The 19739-nt window shown below is 35.6% G+C and overlaps 1 protein-coding gene across 1 annotated transcript in view; it reads left to right on the top strand.

Annotated features, from left to right (window-relative positions):
• tusc3 (tumor suppressor candidate 3) overlaps window positions 1-19739 on the top strand; it is a 133498-nt gene that overhangs the window by 103544 nt on the left and 10215 nt on the right. The window contains exon 8 of the mRNA XM_067441926.1: window positions 1030-1102. Within this exon, the coding sequence (XP_067298027.1) occupies window positions 1030-1102 (73 nt within the window). The remainder of the gene's footprint in view (window positions 1-1029; window positions 1103-19739) is intronic.

The following is a 19739-nucleotide window of genomic DNA, read 5'->3' as shown; positions in this document are numbered from 1 at the left end:
GGCTGTTTTTAAACAGTCGGCCAATGATCGATAGTGAAAATAACTGCTTTTATCAGCTCATACCGATTATTGGCCGATACATTGGTGCATCTCTAATAACAATAATGAATAAGCACAAAGTCAGTATAGTATACATCAAAATGATTTTTGAAGGATCATATGACATTGAAGACTGGAGTAATGATGCTGAACATTCATTCATCTTTGGCTTCACAAGAATAAATACATTCTTAAAGAATATTAAAACAGAACATGGTTATTTTAAATTGTAATTATATTTCACAAAATAAATGTTTTTATTGTATTTTGTTTTATCAAAATAAAAGCAGCATCGATAAGCATAATAGAATTATTATTTTTTGTATTATTAAAAGTCCTCACCCTAAACTTTTGAATATGTTTTGAAAATATACATTTTATAAACTAAAATAATTATTATTTTAGTCCAAAATAGTCCAGTGTCAGATGTTTTTGTCGACCCATCTATGGTTGTCAAATTCCATTAAGGTGCAGCTGTATAAAATGTTCTAACACATTTCTGTGTTTATCTTTATAGAAACCCTCAAACACATACTCTACACACACTTGCTCACCTGGCCGTGTTGTGTATGTCGTTCTCGGTTTGAACTTCCCCTGTAATTACGTGGGTTTGTTGACTGGGCCTGATGGGTACAGAGTGGGCAGACTGACAGGGACCCTCTGCTAACATCAGGCTCAGCTGCTGGAGGAGAGAGGAGCTTCTGGCTGCTGGCAGAACACCTCGTGTTTGTCTGTCTTCCTCTTGCCGACCTCTAGCTTTCCCCCAGGCTAGAGGAGACCTCCCAGCCGAATGACGTGTGCTCAGAGTTTAAAAGTGTCTTGTTCCCATTATGTTCACTGTAATTGAAATGTCCACCTGTGCTAGAGCTATGTTTTGCCAGCCCAAAATAGTTTCAGGTACTCTGTAAGCATCATATCAGGTCCTTGCTGTTTATTGTGCAAACCAACCACATCCATGCCATTAGTCATTCCTTGACTTCCATCTCAGATGCGGCCATCACCATGGGAATGGTCCTTCTGAATGAAGCAGCCACCTCTAAGGGAGACGTGGGTAAACGAAGGAGTAAGTTTCTTTCTTTCATATTACTGTTGTGTTCAGAATACATGAATGTCTCATTGAAGAAAGGACTATAACCATATCTAGTAATCAAAATATCTTAGAGACTTGGAAGGACAATAGCATTTTAGCAATGTTTTACCACGTGATATATCTGAATTCATTCAATTTATGCTGATTTGGTTCTCTAGCATTTTTGAATATTATCAAAGTATTTAAAGTGAAAAAATATTAAATTACAAAAACTTTCTATTTCTATTTCAAATAAATCCCTAAATTCAACTTGAGAATTTTGCAGCATGAGTTACAGTTTGGCACATTTTTCCACACCCTTTTGATTGACATGATATTATCTGCTACGATCATCGGCGGTTTTTAAACAATCGGCCAATCTTTGATAGTGAAAATAATTGCTTTTATCGGCTGATACAGACTATTGGCCAATACTCAAGTGGATAATTATATATATAAGTCAGTATATTATGATTCAGAATGATTTCTGAGGGAAATCTGAAGTCTGAAGTTAATGATGCTGATAAATCATCTTTGCCAAATTCATTCATTTTATAAGTATATTAAAACAGAACATGGTTATTTTATATTGTTATAATATTTGACAAAATAAATGCTTTTACTGTATCAAATATCAAATAAATGCAGCATTGGTGAACAAAATAAAATCACATGTATAAATTGTATTTTTAAGTACATTAAAATTAAGAACAGTTATTTTTAATCATAATGATATACTTTGCAAAGCATTAAAAACAAACAAATAAATAAAATAAACTACTGAAATATACAGTTCCAGTCAAAAGTTTGGAATAATTAAGACTTTTAAAATGAATTTGAAAGACTTCTTATGTGACTATATAAATAAAATAAAAAGGTGAACAATGTGACTAATAATGTGATGTTAAATCTCTCTTGGAAACCTTTTTTTGTATCATTTATATTTGCTATAGACTCCCAGATCCAGACTTTTAATCTTATGATATGATAATACAGTATAGGCTGGTTGCCAGCCGAACTTATCCCCATCCACAACATTTGAGGTCGGAAAGTTCGGTCTGGACTTGATCCATTGTGGAGCAACTATGCTTAAACCAAACACTGTTCAGACCGACCAAATTGCCGGGGCAGGCTTTATACAGTGATGGACAGATGATAAATGGTAACGTAATCATCCACGTCACCAAAGAGCGATTGGGCTGAATTTGTTTACTAAACAGAGAACTTGTTCATATATGCATTCACCTTTACTATTTCTCACAAAAAATGATGATCGTATTGGTAAGTACTCCGTATATCCTTAAATTCTTTTTACAGTACCGGCAAAGATTGTTTACTCTCGTCTTCTTCTTTTACTTCTTCCAGCGTGCGTGCAGTTTAGTTCTGTTGACAACTATGCACTGCTCAACATACGTCACTCACTCCGTTGCTCTGATTGGTTGTAGGTCTATCCAATTAAGTGCAGAGCATTTTCGCCCCATAATCACAGCCCAGTAGCCTAACAAGCCAGACCCACATCAGGATGTTTGGTCTGGGAACTCACAGTTGACAGGGCTCAATCCGAGGGGCGGGATAAACGATTGTCTTTCAAACTCCCTCTGCACGCGATAGGATAGCGCTTCAACCAACCAGAGCAATTTGAAGCAGAGCTAGTTGATAGATTAAACTTCCGCCGTATCCGGTCAGCAAAACTCTGAACACATCTTCCCTTCTTCACCGCTTTTTCATATTAAACTATGTTATTCCCTTAACTAAAACGAGTTGATACATACCTCTCTCGTCTCAGTGCATTCACTTAATCGCTCTGACGCGCTGTGACGATCTGATAGCATTTAGCTTAGCCTACTAAGCCCAGTTCATTCACTATGGTACCAAACAGAGATCAAGTTAGAAGCGACCAAACACGAATAATTGAACAACCTAGTACGGTGACATAAAATAAAATGTGGCACTTTTCTAAGCGGATTAAAATGGATAACTATAATGTATGGCGGAATAGCACTTCTGAGAGTACTTTGACTCGGCGAAGTAAAAAGTCCCGGCTGAAACATCCTCCCTCACATCTCCCCCTCCCTCTCTCAGTCCTGTCAATAGGGGGAAGGGGAGATGTGAGGGATGATGTTTCAGCCGGGACTTTTTACTTCCCAGAGTCAAAGTACTCTCAGAAGTCTTATTCCGCCATACATTATTGTTCTCCTTTTTAATCTGCTTAGAAAAGCGCCACGTTTTATTTTATGTTACTAGTTCGTTCAACTATTCGTGTAACTGTATTTAAAGGGTATACATGGAGGTGTTTGGTCACTTCTAACTTGCTCTGTTTGGTACCATACTGAATTAATAATATTTTTATCACATTTTTAAAACTGATAATACAAGAAATGAAGCGACCATAAACCATTTAGATATTTAATTTGTGAAAAAATATATAATTGCTTCTTTCCCACAGTTTCCCACACTAACATTTTGCTTCAATTGTTTCTGAAGTTAGTGTAATTGGTTATCGTGGAAAGAGTGTACTTGAAATTAAATGAGATGTTTGATGTGCGAAGAAAACGACGAGATATCAAGATATCAAAGTAAATATCACTGTCCAGAATATATTTGTTATTTCCAATCAAGCAGTATTTTTTCCCCAAATTATGCTAAAAGTGTGACATTAGATTTAGCAAGACAAAGAAGCATTCCAATTTATTCAAAAAATAAACATCTGATTCATTTCCACAACAAAATAGCTACATCATTTTAGATGGTAAAATGTCACTGTGGTGGGAACTGTTGGGCATCAAATGAAGCAAAATAGTGAGAGTGCGAATAGTGTTTTGAGTTAAGTCCATGGGGCTAAAAGTGCAGTTGAATAAACACCCTGTAAATGGCCTGCCAACCACCCACAACCTCAGCATCTTGGGTTTAAGTTGTCCAAGGACAAGCACCATTACACTGTGAAAAAAAGTTGTTTCTTTCTATGATTCCGTCAAAACGAGCATTTTGAATATGCTATTTTGATATTAGTTGAACGCTTTTCATAGACATGGTTTCAGTATCCTATAAGAGGCATAAAAACATCAAAAGACGCATATTGATATTGTATGTGCATGTAATTTTTATTGTGTTGTGTTTGGCTGCTGATAGCTGTGAGCATGAGTATGCACCTTTTGTGTGTGTGTGTGTGTGTGTGTGTGTGTGTGTGTGTGTGTGTGTGTGTGTGTGTGTGTGTGTGTGTGTGTACTTGTCTACCTATCTAACAGGGGACCTTGGCGTCGTTACACACTCACCAACAGGGGACCTCTGAGCCAAGAGGGGACATTTTTCAAGTCCCCTGTTGGTCATGCATTAAATCATGTGAAAATGAAGTAAAAAACTAAAGAAATGCTCTGGTGATTTTTTAAATGTTTGACCAAGTAAGGACCTACAGGTGTGTGTGTTTAAATCATGTTAAAATCAAGAAACAACACTCTGGTGAATTTTTAAAAATTTTGACCAAGAGGGGACCTAAGAGTGTGTGAGTGTTTAAGGCCATGCTCAGCAGCTCCCCTGTAGGCTGGAGCAGGAACTGTAATAGCCCTTGAACACACGTCGTTCACACACACACACTCCTCTATTGTTTGAATGGCCTGCTGTCCTCTGACTCTAGAGCTGCTGTTTAACAGGCTGCTTACTAAAGGAACAAACATTATATAGATTATATCTCTTTACTAAATACCCTGACTAGTTTCAAACTTTGCATTACTTTAAAATTAAATACTACAGGATCCAAGAAAAAACGATTAAAAAATCTAAACAACCAGGATGTAATTAGAAATACATCTGCCATCAAAATGTGTGTGTCCTCAGTTTCTACAAATAAATATAGTAAATACCATCCATCATGGCCGTGGAGAGACCGTAAAACTTTATTAAATTATTAAGGGATCTCATTCAATGCTTTTGTAAACATTTTTTGTTTCTGTGTATATATATATATAACATTTTAATGACAGTGGCCTATAATTATTGAAAAATAATGCATTATTTTATTTATATTTAAAAAAAGGTACAGTAAATGGGACAAACTTTGCATCTAAAGTTCTTTTAAACAAGTGTTAACATAGACATTATTAAAAACATTTTATTTTAGCCAAGTATTTGTAAAAATAATGTGTGACTTTTGGCCCATAAAAAAGGCCCATCTTACCACCTTATACATTTATGAGCTTTTTAAACTAACCACTTTTGATTTATTTATGTTTAACAAAATGATTCAGGTCCCCTGTTAGATAGTAAATCACGACGCCTGTGTGTTTGCTGTGACATTTCTTATCATCATAAACACACTGCAAAGATTTAGAGTTTTTACAGCAATACCTGAGTTTAAAGGGTTAAATCATGCAGAAATAGCTCTCTATTGTATTAATTGCAGGTCATTATTGAATAGTGATTACTTTACACACACACACTGACTCAGGTCCCCTGTTAGATAGTAAATCACGACGCCTGTGTGTTTGCTGTGACATTTCTTATCATCACAAACACACTGCAAAGATTTAGAGTTTTTACAGCAATACCTGAGTTTAAAGGGTTAAATCAAGCAGAGATAGCTCTCTAATGTATTAATTGCAGGTAATTATTGAATAGTGATTACGTTACACACACACTGACTCAGGTCCCCTGTTAGATAGTAAATCACGACGCCTGTGTGTTTGCTGTGACATTTCTTATCATCACAAACAAACTGTAAAGATTTAGAGTTTTTACAGCAATACCTGAGTTTAAAGGGTTAAATCAAGCAGAAATAGCTCTCTAATGTATTAATTGCAGGTAATTATTGAATAGTGATTACGTTACACACACACTGACTCAGGTCCCCTGTTAGATAGTAAATCACGACGCCTGTGTGTTTGCTGTGACATTTCTTATCATCACAAACAAACTGTAAAGATTTAGAGTTTTTACAGCAATACCTGAGTTTAAAGGGTTAAATCAAGCAGAAATAGCTCTCTAATGTATTAATTGCCGGTCATTATTGAATAGTGATTTACGTTACACACACACACTGACTCAGGTCCCCTGTTAGATAGTAAATCACGACGCCTGTGTGTTTGCTGTGACATTCCTTATCATCACAAACACACTGCAAAGATTTAGATTTTTTACAGCAATACCTGAGTTTAAAGGGTTAAATCAATTAGAAATAGCTCTCTAATGTATTAATTGCAGGTAATTATTGAATAAAGATTACGTTACACACACACTGACTCAGGTCCCCTGTTAGATAGTAAATCACGACGCCTGTGTGTTTGCTGTGACATTTCTTATCATCATAAACACACTGTAAAGATTTAGAGTTTTTACAGCAATAACTGAGTTTAAAGGGTTAAATCAAGCAGAGATAGCTCTCTAATGTATTAATTGCAGGTAATTATTGAATAGTGATTACGTTACACACACACTGACTCAGGTCCCCTGTTAGATAGTAAATCACGACGCCTGTGTGTTTGCTGTGACATTTCTTATCATCACAAACACACTGTAAAGATTTAGAGTTTTAACAGCAATACCTGAGTTTAAAGGGTTAAATCAAGCAGAAATAGCTCTCTAATGTATTAATTGCAGGTCATTATTAAATAGTGATTATGTTACACACACACACAGACTCAGGTCCCCTGTTAGATAGTAAATCACGACGCCTGTGTGTTTGCTGTGACATTTCTTATCATCATAAACACACTACAAAGATTTAGAGTTTTTACAGCAATACCTGAGTTTAAAGGGTTAAATCAAGCAGAAATAGCTCTCTAATGTATTAATTGCAGGTCATTATTGAATAGTGATTACGTTACACACACACTGACTCAGGTCCCCTGTTAGATAGTAAATCTCGACGCCTTTGTGTTTGCTGTGACATTTCTTATCATCACAAAAACACTGCAAAGATTTAGAGTTTTAACAGCAATACCTGAGTTTAAAGGGTTAAATCAAGCAGAGATAGCTCTCTAATGTATTAATTGCAGGTCATTATTGAATAGTGATTAAGTTACACACACACACTGACTCAGGTCCCCTGTTAGATAGTAAATCACGACGCCTGTGTGTTTGCTGTGACATTTCTTATCATCACAAACACACTGCAAAGATTTAGAGTTTTAACAGCAATAACTGAGTTTAAAGGGTTAAATCAAGCAGAAATAGCTCTCTAATGTATTAATTGCAGGTCATTATTGAATAATGAATACGTTACACACACACTCACTAAGGTCCCCTGTTAGATAGTAAATCACGACGCCTGTGTGTTTGCTGTGACATTTCTTATCATCACAAACACACTGCAAAGATTTAGAGTTTTTACAGCAATACCTGAGTTTAAAGGGTTAAATCAAGCAGAAATAGCTCTCTAATGTATTAATTGCAGGTCATTATTGAATAATGAATACGTTACACACACACTCACTCAGGTCCCCTGTTAGATAGTAAATCACGACGCCTGTGTGTTTGCTGTGACATTTCTTATCATCACAAACACACTGCAAAGATTTAGAGTTTTTACAGCAATACCTGAGTTTAAAGGGTTAAATCAAGCAGAAATAGCTCTCTAATGTATTAATTGCAGGTCATTATTAAATAATGAATATGTTACACACACACACTGAGTCGAGTCCCCTGTAAGATAGTAAATCAAGACGCCTGTGTGTTTGCTGTGACATTTCTTATCATCACAAACACACTGCAAAGATTTAGAGTTTTTACAGCAATACCTGAGATTAAAGGGTTAAATCAAGCAGAAATAGCTCTCTAATGTATTCATGGCAGGTCATTATTGAATAGTGATTACGTTACACACACACTGACTCACGTCCCCTGTTAGATAGTAAATCACGACGCCTGTGTGTTTGCTGTGACATTTCTTGTTGCCATAAACACACTGCAAAGATTTAGAGGTTTTACAGCAATACCTGAGTTTAAAGGGTTAAATCAAGCAGAAATAGCTCTCTAATGTATTAAATGCAGGTCATTATTGAATAGTGATTACGTTACACACACACACTGACTCAGGTCCCCTGTTAGATAGTAAATCACGACGCCTGTGTGTTTGCTGTGACATTTCTCATCATCATAAACACACTACAAAGATTTAGAGTTTTTACAGCAATACCTGAGTTTAAAGGGTTAAATCAAGCAGAAATAGCTCTCTAATGTATTAAATGCAGGTCATTATTGAATAGTGATTACGTTACACACACACTGACTCAGGTCCCCTGTTAGATAGTAAATCACGACGCCTGTGTGTTTGCTGTGACATTTCTTATCATCACAAACACACTGTAAAGATTTAGAGTTTTTACAGCAATACCTGAGCTTAAAGGGTTAAATCAAGCAGAAATAGCTCTCTAATGTATTAAATGCAGGTCATTATTGAATAGTGATTACGTTACACACACACTGACTCAGGTCCCCTGTTAGATAGTAAATCACTACGCCTGTGTGTTTCTCTCCTCAACCCCCACAACCCCCCACTCACAATTTACATTTCAATAAGGGAAGACTTGAAAAACCAGTTTGTGAACCACAGGCCAATAGAGCTCAAACTACCAATGTGGCAGAACCCTTCTCAAATAAACTAGAGAAGATGCTGGGATTTGCCCTGCCAAATTAAACTAAATTACAGTTTTTACAATCGCTAGGCCACATTTCTCAATACTTTGGTCATTTTCAAAACTTGTTCTCCAAACCAACTTTCTGCTCCACATCAGTTATTTCACATTCAAAATCCACAAAAACTAACAAAACACTTAATTCATGTCTCAAATCAAGTGCCAATGATCCACAGTTTAGCTTGCACAGACTGAAGTTGTGATCGCTGTGTGAAGAGTTTTGAAAAAGTGACCAACATTTGTTTGACAAATTTGAGAGTGCCAGAGACTTTAACTAAGGAGAATATTCTGACCACAATGTGTGATGTTTTTGAGATCTTTTATGAAACTTTTTAGAGGTGACAAAAGTGAGAGTTCCAGAGTATCTAGCTGAAGAAAAAAGTCTGAGCACAGCATGCGATACTGTTGAGATCCCTTCTGAAACTTTAGAGGAGACACATATGAGCAATCCAGTCTCTGTAGCCAAGGAGACAAATCAGAGCATAGTATGTGATGTTGTTGAGATCTCTTATGAAACTTTAGTGGAGATAAACATGAGAGAATGTCATTTTTTGTCTCAGGATAAACATGTGAGAAGCAGGAGACTTAGCCTTATGTCTCAATTTGATGTTCACTTGATCTCATTTCTGTCTAGGAGAAAGATGTGAGTTGAGAAGGAGATCTCAGGTTTGATTTTCCTTTCCTCTAGGTTGGCCTTTGGTTCACAAACTGGGTTTTTAGGGCCCTATAAAATCCGTTTTATTTTTTCCCAAATTCCGTTTTTTCCGTTTAAATTTTTGCAAATTCCGTTTTTTTCGTTTTAATTTTTGCAGATTCCTTTTTTTCCGTTAAAATGTTTGGTAATTCAGTTTTTTTACCCTTTACTGTAATTTTGGTGAAAAAAGAGTTTGCTTTTAATGTTAATATAACACAACATAAAACAAAAAATAGGAATGACCTTAAATTTATCGAGGTAACAAACATCACATTTACTTTTTAGGACAAATATGATATTTGACATAACACTGCACTTCAAATACTTCAAATATTAATGGTTATTAGCTTTAAACTTTCCGGTAAAATAAATTATAATAGTTTATATAAGTTAAAATGAAAGTGCTCCATTAGCTTTTTCTTTCAAGTAATTTTTTTTTAAAAAGAACTAAAAAAAAAAAAAAAAATCATAAGAATCATCTTTTACAGTACTCTTAAGTACTATTAAGTAAAACATTTAAATTTGAAAATTAACATTAAAAAAAAACATTGCACCATGAAATCATGTAGTGAATTGTTCTGTGTGTTTAACAATCACCATAATGATATCCAGAGCTGTGAAAAATAAAAATACACGAAAACACAACACTGCCTGAAGTTTTTTTCCCCAACTTCAAAGGCCCCTTTAAATGATTAAAACTAGATGCTTAATTTTAACTTTAAGGTTACTTATCATGTAAACTACCCAAATACAGCATGTTAAATGCATGTTTGGAACAGACTAACAGAGGGGAAAACGGTCGCATTTGCAGCAGATATGCATTGCTGCCTAATGTGCCCATTATAAATCAAAGCACGAGATGACAGGGGTCGAGCAGAACACCGGAAAATCTGACAGAATGGACAATATTTGTCTGTCTGTGCAATACACGAGCGCGGCTCACGCTCTCCATACGCAAAGCTTCTGCGCCGCCTGCGCGTGCAGTGTGAAACCGCCGTTAGCGTCGAGTTTCTTAACTTTTTCGCTGCCGAAAGCAGAGCCGTGGAGACCAACTTCGCCATACTTTCATTGTTTTGAAGGGCGAGCTGAAATGACGGGAGGGGTTGTGTCGCGAAGATTTGCTTCCCCCGGTCTGCACTTTCCTCAGACATACGTTCTCCACCCACACGACACAGAATTTCATTACAAATATGTAAAACTCCGGGGAAATCTGCGTTTATATGCAGATTCCGCATTAATATGCCAATTCCGCGATTCCGTCCGCGATTCCGTGATCGCGGAAATTATAGGGCCCTAGGTTTTCAAGTCTTCCCTTATTTATTATTATTAAAATGTAAATTGTGGGGGGGGGGTTGTGTGGATCTACTGTGTTTGTGGGCCCAGTTTACAGCAGTTAGTTCACCTACAAATGAAAATTAGCCCATGATTTACTCACCCTCAAGTCATCCCAAGTGTATATGACATTCTTTTTTCAAATGAATAAAATCTGAGTTATTTAAATTTATATTAAAAAAGTCCTGGCTCTTCCCAGCTTTAAAATGCCAGTGCCTTGTCGGTCCATAAAAGTGCATCTAACCATCATATAACTGATCCACACAGTAACTGATCCATAGACTAAAATACTAGCTTTCAGTTTTCAGTGCTACACGAATCAACTTGCGCTTAAAGGACAACTCCAGTGAGAAATGACCCTAGGGGTAATTAACAGATGGTTACCGAGTAGATCGTTCTCTGGGATGCGGTTTCATGATTATCTCTAAACACAGATTAGCTTATAATGTTTGTCTATGGGACATGGAATAAGTGAAATTAAATCGCTAGTTAATACCACTAACAAGGCTCAAAATAACCTCACACTAACAAGGCAGCATAATGAGGATCCCTACATGCAAACCGCAGCATTGAGAACTTGTTAGAGTACAAACGGTTTAATAAGAAGATACTTTCTAAAGACAGTACATTACACGTTTACAGACTGCAGCCATCTTGGAAAACAGTCTCGACTAGTCGAGCCACGAACGCTGTGCTAAGTGAGCTGGTCGATAGGAATTAAGTTTGTGAAATCTAATTACATGGACTTTTTTTTCTTTTTTTTTCTCTACTGTGTTCAGTGCTTTCTTCCGGAAACAATGGCCCATATGAGATTCCAAGTCACAGTTCATCACTTAGCACAGCGTTCGTCACTCAAATCTGTTTTTAGAGATAAAACTCTTTACACTTGATTTCCATGAAAACGCATCCCAGAGAACGATCTACTCGGTAACCATCTATTAATTACCCCAAGGGTCATTTCTCACCGGAGTTGTACTTTAAAGAGTAACCCTTCTTCACCCATGAATCCTTGACGTATGTGCACTGACAAACGCAGAAGAGAGAAGATAGAGCTAAACAAAACTTAGCGTCAGGGGTTACTCTTTTCATAATAACACTAAAACACAATTTCTTTCAATAAAAATAGTTTGTTTAGTCTATAAAGTTTAAAATATGGACATTGTTCTTACACAAACGTGCCACTTTGCTTCAGATTTTTTTTTTTTTTTTTTTTTTTTTTACAGTGAGGACAATACAGTGTTATATTACAACTACTGACAGACCGTCCTGAAAAGCACTGTTTATTTCATGTGTATCATATCTTTTGTATTTATTTGTGCTTTCACTTGTAATGTGTTTGGGCTAGTGGTTTAGATGTGTTCTTGAAATTGGAATAGAGAATAGTGTGTGTGTTGAGTTTGCTGCTCAACCCCCCACCAGTAATTTACATTTCAATGCATGAAGACTCTCACAGGTGATACAAAGAAGCTCACTACTGTTACCTGTGTCCTAGACCAAATACACTGCCAAAAATAAATTGAAATTTCATGATGAAATGAAATTACAATCGCTAGGACATATTTCCCAATATTTAGGAGAACTGAGTGAGGAGTTTATAAATTTGCTAACCAACTTTCAGCTTCACAGCAGTTAATTTTACTTTTACAAATTAACTCATTCTTCCAGAGCACTAGCAGCGCAGGTTTACATCAACACTAACATCAGGAACATTATACAATTAAAATGTCTTTACAAAACTAGAATGACACTCTCTGCTGCTTATAATTCACTGCATGCTTACAGTACAGTACAACATTATTCCTAAGTTTCCTCTTTTGAATGGATGGTAATGGCCTAACACTTGTGTTGGTGTTCAGTTTCATCAAAGTTGCTTTGATAGTGTTTGATTTTTTTAGCAGGATAAATTGCATTACAGTATTACGGTATACATGTTGTAAATTGCTGTCTCATTCAGTTTTGTATTATGTTATTGTTTTGTCCATAAGTTTAACACTTTTGAAAACAGCATGTAAGGATGTGCAAATTGGCCTGTAGAACAAAGATTTGATTGTGTTTGTGTCAAAGTGAGAAAAGATTTCAGGTAAATTGAAAGATGCTGCCATTGAATGCATTTTTTGCTAAAGCAATGTTGATCCACAGTTAAGCTGTGATATAAAATGTTCTTTTACAAAACATTTCTCAATAATAAACACACTTTTTCAACTTTTTCAACTCTTCACACAGTGATCACAACTTCAGTCTGTGCAAGCTAAACTGTGGATCATTGGCACTTGATTCGAGACATGAATTAAGTGTTTTGTTGGTTTTTGTGGATTTTGAATGTGAAATAACTGATGTGGAGCAGAAAGTTGGTTTGGAGAACTGTGTGAAGGATTTTGAAAATGACCAAAGTATTGAGAAATGTGGCCTAGCGATTGTAAAAAATGTAATTTAGTTTAATTTTGCAGGGCAAATCCCAGCATCTTCTCTAGTTTATTTGAGAAGGGTTCTGCCACATTGGTAGTTTGAGCTCTATTGGCCTGTGGTTCACAAACTGGTTTTTCAAGTCTCCTTTATTGAAATGTAAATTGTGAGTGGGGGGTTGTGGGGGTTGAGGAGAGAAACACACAGGCGTCGTGATTTACTATCTAACAGGGGACCTGAGTCAGTGTGTGTGTAACGTAATCACTATTCAATAATGACCTGCAATTAATACATTAGAGAGCTATTTCTGCTTGATTTAACCCTTTAATCTCAGGTATTGCTGTAAAAACTCTAAATCTTTGCAGTGTGTTTGTGATGATAAGAAATGTCACAGCAAACACACAGGCGTCGTGATTTACTATCTAACAGGGGACCTGAGTCAGTGTGTGTGTGTAACGTAATCACTATTCAATAATGGCCTGCAATTAATACATTAGAGAGCTATTTCTGCTTGATTTAACCCTTTAAACTCAGGTATTGCTGTAAAAAATCTAAATCTTTGCAGTGTGTTTGTGATTATAAGAAATGTCACAGCAAACACAGAGGCGTCGTGATTTACTATCTAACAGGGGACCTGAGTCAGTGTGTGTGTAACGTAAATCACTATTCAATAATGACCGGCAATTAATACATTAGAGAGCTATTTCTGCTTGATTTAGCCCTTTAAACTCAGGTATTGCTGTAAAAACTCTAAATCTTTGTAGTGTGTTTATGATGATAAGAAATGTCACAGCAAACACACAGGTGTCGTGATTTACTATCTAACAGGGGACCTGAGTCAGTGTGTGTGTGTAACGTAATCACTATTCAATAATGGCCTGCAATTAATACATTAGAGAGCTATTTCTGCTTGATTTAACCCTTTAAACTCAGGTATTGCTGTAAAAAATCTAAATCTTTACAGTGTGTTTGTGATGATAAGAAATGTCACAGCAAACACACAGGCGTCGTGATTTACTATCTAACAGGGGACCTGAGTCTGTGTGTGTGTGTAACATAATCACTATTTAATAATGACCTGCAATTAATACATTAGAGAGCTATTTCTGCTTGATTTAACCCTTTAAACTCAGGTATTGCTGTAAAAACTCTAAATCTTTACAGTGTGTTTGTGATGATAAGAAATGTCACAGCAAACACACAGGCGTCGTGATTTACTATCTAACAGGGGACCTGAGTCAGTGTGTGTGTGTAACGTAGTCACTATTCAATAATGACCTGCAATTAATACATTAGAGAGCTATTTCTGCTTGATTTAACCCTTTAAACTCAGGTATTGCTGTAAAAACTCTAAATCTTTGCAGTGTGTTTGTGATTATAAGAAATGTCACAGCAAACACACAGGCGTCGTGATTTACTATCTAACAGGGGACCTGAGTGAGTGTGTGTGTAACAATCACTATTCAATAATGACCTGCCTTGAATACATTAGAGAGCTATCTCTGCTTGATTTAACTCTTTAAACTCAGGTATTGCTGTAAAAACTCTAAATCTTTGCAGTGTGTTTATGATGATAAGAAATGTCACAGCAAACACACAGGCGTCGTGATTTACTATCTAACAGGGGACCTGAGTCAGTGTGTGTGTAACGTAATCACTATTCAATAATGACCGGCAATTAATACATTAGAGAGCTATTTCTGCTTGATTTAACCCTTTAAACTCAGGTATTGCTGTAAAAACTCTAAATCTTTACAGTGTGTTTGTGATGATAAGAAATGTCACAGCAAACACACAGGCGTCGTGATTTACTATCTAACAGGGGACCTGAGTCAGTGTGTGTGTGTAACAAAATCACTATTCAATAATGACCTGCAATTAATACATTAGAGAGCTATTTCTGCTTGATTTAACCCTTTAAACTCAGGTATTGCTGTAAAAACTCTAAATCTTTGCAGTGTGTTTATGACAGCAAGAAATGTCACAGCAAACACACAGGCGTCGTGATTTACTATCTAACAGGGGACCTGAGTCAGTGTGTGTGTGTAACGTAATCACTATTGAATAATGGCCTGCAATTCATACATTAGAGAGCTATTTCTGCTTGATTTAACCCTTTAAACTCAGGTATTGCTGTAAAAACTCTAAATCTTTGCAGTGTTTTTGTGATGATAAGAAATGTCACAGCAAACACAGAGGCGTCGTGATTTACTATCTAACAGGGGACCTGAGTCAGTGTGTGTGTGTGTAACGTAATCACTATTCAATAATGACCTGCAATTAATACATTAGAGAGCTATTTCTGCTTGATTTTAACCCTTTAAACTCAGTTATTGCTGTAAAAACTCTAAATCTTTGCAGTGTTTTTGTGATGATAAGAAATGTCACAGCAAACACACAGGCGTCGTGATTTACTATCTAACAGGGGACCTGAGTCAGTGTGTGTGTGTAACATAATCACTATTCAATAATGGCCTGCAATTAATACATTAGAGAGCTATTTCTGCTTGATTTAACCCTTTAAACTCAGGTATTGCTGTAAAAACTCTAAATCTTTACAGTGTGTTTGTGATGATAAGAAATGTCACAGCAAACACACAGGCGTCGTGATTTACTATCTAACAGGGGACCTAGTCAGTGTGTGTGTAACGTAGTCACTATTCAATAATTACCTGCAATTAATACATTAGAGAGCTATTTCTGCTTGATTTAACCCTTTAAGCTCAGGTATTGCTGTAAAAACTCTAAATCTTTACTGTGTGTTTGTGATGATAAGAAATGTCACAGCAAACACACAGGCGTCGTGATTTACTATCTAACAGGGGACCTGAGTCAGTGTGTGTGTAACGTAATCACTATTCAATAATGACCTGTAATATTCAATAATGTAAATACATTGGTGTACCTGACAATAATCTTAAATGAGAGATGTGGACTGATCATATACTGTAATTATGAAGACACAACAGAGAATGAATTTCTTAAAGAAATGACTTTTCTGTAATGTATTAGGTATTATGTCTAAGGTATATTGTGTGTGTGTGTGTGTGTGTGTGTGTGTGTGCCTATTGTGATACCAGATGCCTGAGTAAACAAGTTAACTTATTTTAATGTGTTGACTAAAATACTAAAACACAAGAAGACTTGTGGACTAACTAAGTGTAGTGTGTTACTTGATGTTACATCTTGTAACTTTATTGCGACTGTGTAATAAATATATTTAGAAATAAGCTTAAAAATAAATTAAAGTATTAAAGTATATTTTAGGTTACAAATAAATACTTCTCAGTACATTCAAAAGAACACAGTTATTATAAAAAGACATATTATTACTTGACACATTATATAGTCTGTACGAAGCTTAACTGCATTTATGTTATTTATTTGTAAAGACATGTAATGGTGGAGATGACATATATGCCAAATGCATATATATATATATAATGAAGACAGACTTGACTGCCAGCTCACTTCACATTCACACACAGCTCCACTGCAGACTAATGGAGGTCCCCTGTTGGATAGGTAGACATCGGTCACACACAAACACACAAAGCTCCATTAGAGTCTATGGAGGTCCCCTGTTGGATAGGTAGACATCGTTCAGGTCCCCTCTTGGCATATTTTTTAAAAAATAAAAAAATGCTTATTTGAAATTATATTATGAATAAGGACCTTAAAAGAAAATTTTGTATGTGATTTTTGTTTCTTCAAAATGACTAGAAACACAGGTCCCCTCTTGGATAGTGTAGAGTGATAGTCCCCTCTTGGTAATATAGACGTGTATGTGTGTGTGTGTGTGTGTGTGTGTGTGTGTGTGTGTGTGTGTGTGTGTGTGTGTGTGTGTGTGTGTGTGTGTGTGTGTGTGTGTGTGTGTGTGTGTGTGTGTGTGTGTGTGTGTGTGTGTGTGTGTGTGTGTGTGTGTGTGTGTGTGTGTGTGTGTGTGTGTGTGGCCCTGTATATCACCTCTAGCTTGAGTCTCTGTCCCACTTACAAGTTTGCCTTACATGACTTGTCTTTTTTCCTCTGAGCTTCTCACATCAAACTCTTTCTCACTCCCCCTCTTGAAGTGCTTCTCAGGGGTTCCCACAAAGACAAGCATCGCTTCCAGACTGTAATAGACGAATAGCTTTCCATGTATTATCACTGCATTAGCTGTGGAGACCACTTAATGTGATGGCCTCCATCCCACCTCCAAAGAGTCATCCCCAGCTTTGATATGCTAATGAAATGAATTATGGGTAATATGTAAATGCTGAGTTATGTAAATGAATAGTTATTTTTGGCTTGGTTTCCAACTCACCTCCATGACAAACAAGGGGAGTGCTTTTTGTTTCTGCTTTTAGACTGCTCAGAAAGAGAAGTGCACTCTTTATGCAATACGCTGGGAGACAAATGCTTGTAATTACTGTATGTGTGTGTCAGCAGAAGTGTATAATTGTGGTAATTGCAATTTGTGTTTGTGTGGGTGACTGTGTGTAAGGCAGGAGTTTCTGCAGTCATGAATATGTAGCACCATTAAAATGTCGTGTACACGTAATTTTTAACCCTATTGTGATATTAACACCTGCTAAATACCTCTCAAACACAAACCAATTTAAGTTGAGATGAAAATAGAAGCAATGCTGTTTTAGAACTAGTCTGTTTCTTAAACAGAATGATCTAATTGAACCTTTGAAAACAGTTAATAGAATTGTATCTTAGTGCGTATTCCTCTTGTATTAAACAGCGCCATATGCATAGATTTTAACATGACAGGCTACCATTTCTTTCAAGCTTTTAGGTTTTTTTTAATGAACAAGTTATTTGTTTATTTGTTGTATTTAGTTTTAGAACCACCTGACCACAGCTCTTAGAATTATTCGGAAATGTCTTATCATCTTCTCTAATTTCTAAAACAATATATATGTTCTTTTTCTTTTTTATGTTGTTGTTGTAATTCTTACATTTGATAACTATTTAGTTTCTGTATTGTATACCTTTTTGAAATGGCTTAAAGGGATAGTTCACAGATAAATGAAAATGATGGTAAATAAAACTAAATTAATTTTGAAGAATATGGTTAACCAAACAGTTGATGACTATGGAAGCTTCTTTCCGCAACAGATTACAATTTTAAAAGAAAATTGCAACTTTTTATCTCACTATTGTGAGTTTACATCTTGCAATTTTGACGTTTAAAGTCAGAATTAGTCACAATTGAGAGACATAAAGTCAGAATTGTGAGATATAAAGTCAGAATTGCGTGATATAAAGTCAGAATTGTGTGTTATAGAGTCAGAATTGAGAGATATAAAGTCAGAATTGAGAGATATAAAGTCAGAATTGAGAGATATAAAGTCAGAATTGAGAGATATAAAGTCAGAATTGGGAGATATAGTCAGAATTGAGAGATATAAAGTCAGAATTGAGAGATATAAAGTCAGAATTGTGAGATATAAAGTCAGAATTGAGAGATATAAAGTCAGAATTGAGAGATATAAAGTCAGAATTGAGAGATATAAAGTCAGAATTGAGAGATATAAAGTCAGAATTGTGAGATATAAAGTCAGAATTGCGTGATATAAAGTCAGAATTGTGTGTTATAGAGTCAGAATTGTGAGATATAAAGTCAGAATTGAGAGATATAAAGTCAGAATTGAGAGATATAAAGTCAGAATTGAGAGATATAGTCAGAATTGCGTGATATAAAGTCAGAATTGTGTTATAAAGTCAGAATTGTGAGATATAAAGTCAGAATTGTGTGTTATAGAGTCAGAATTGAGAGATATAAAGTCAGAATTGAGAGATATAAAGTCAGAATTGAGAGATATAAAGTCAGAATTGAGAGATATAAAGTCAGAATTGGGAGATATAGTCAGAATTGAGAGATATAAAGTCAGAATTGAGAGATATAAAGTCAGAATTGTGAGATATAAAGTCAGAATTGAGAGATATAAAGTCAGAATTGAGAGATATAAAGTCAGAATTGAGAGATATAAAGTCAGAATTGTGAGATATAAAGTCAGAATTGCGTGATATAAAGTCAGAATTGTGTGTTATAGAGTCAGAATTGTGAGATATAAAGTCAGAATTGAGAGATATAAAGTCAGAATTGAGAGATATAAAGTCAGAATTGAGAGATATAGTCAGAATTGCGTGATATAAAGTCAGAATTGTGTTATAAAGTCAGAATTGTGAGATATAAAGTCAGAATTGCGTGATATAAAGTCAGAATTGAGAGATATTAAGTCAGAATTGAGAGATATAAAGTCAGAATTGAGAGATATAAAGTCAGAATTGAGAGATATAAAGTCCGAATTGAGAGATATAAAGTCAGATTGGAGAGATATAAAGTCAGAATTGCGTGCTATAAAGTCAGAATTGTGAGACATAAAGTCAGAATTGTGAGATATAAAGTCAGAATTGAGAGATATAAAGTCAGAATTGAGAGATATAAAGTCAGAATTGTGAGTTATAAAGTCAGAATTGTGAGATATAAAGTCAGAATTGAGAGATATAAAGTCAGAATTGAGAGATATAAAGTCAGAATTGTGAGTTATAAAGTCAGAATTGCGTGCTATAAAGTCAGAATTGC

This window comes from Pseudorasbora parva, chromosome 4 (assembly GCF_024679245.1).
Source record: "Pseudorasbora parva isolate DD20220531a chromosome 4, ASM2467924v1, whole genome shotgun sequence".
In the NCBI taxonomy this organism is placed as follows: domain Eukaryota; kingdom Metazoa; phylum Chordata; class Actinopteri; order Cypriniformes; family Gobionidae; genus Pseudorasbora; species Pseudorasbora parva.
The sequence above is the reverse complement of the archived record's forward strand: the minus strand, read 5'-3'. Positions and strand labels throughout refer to the sequence as shown.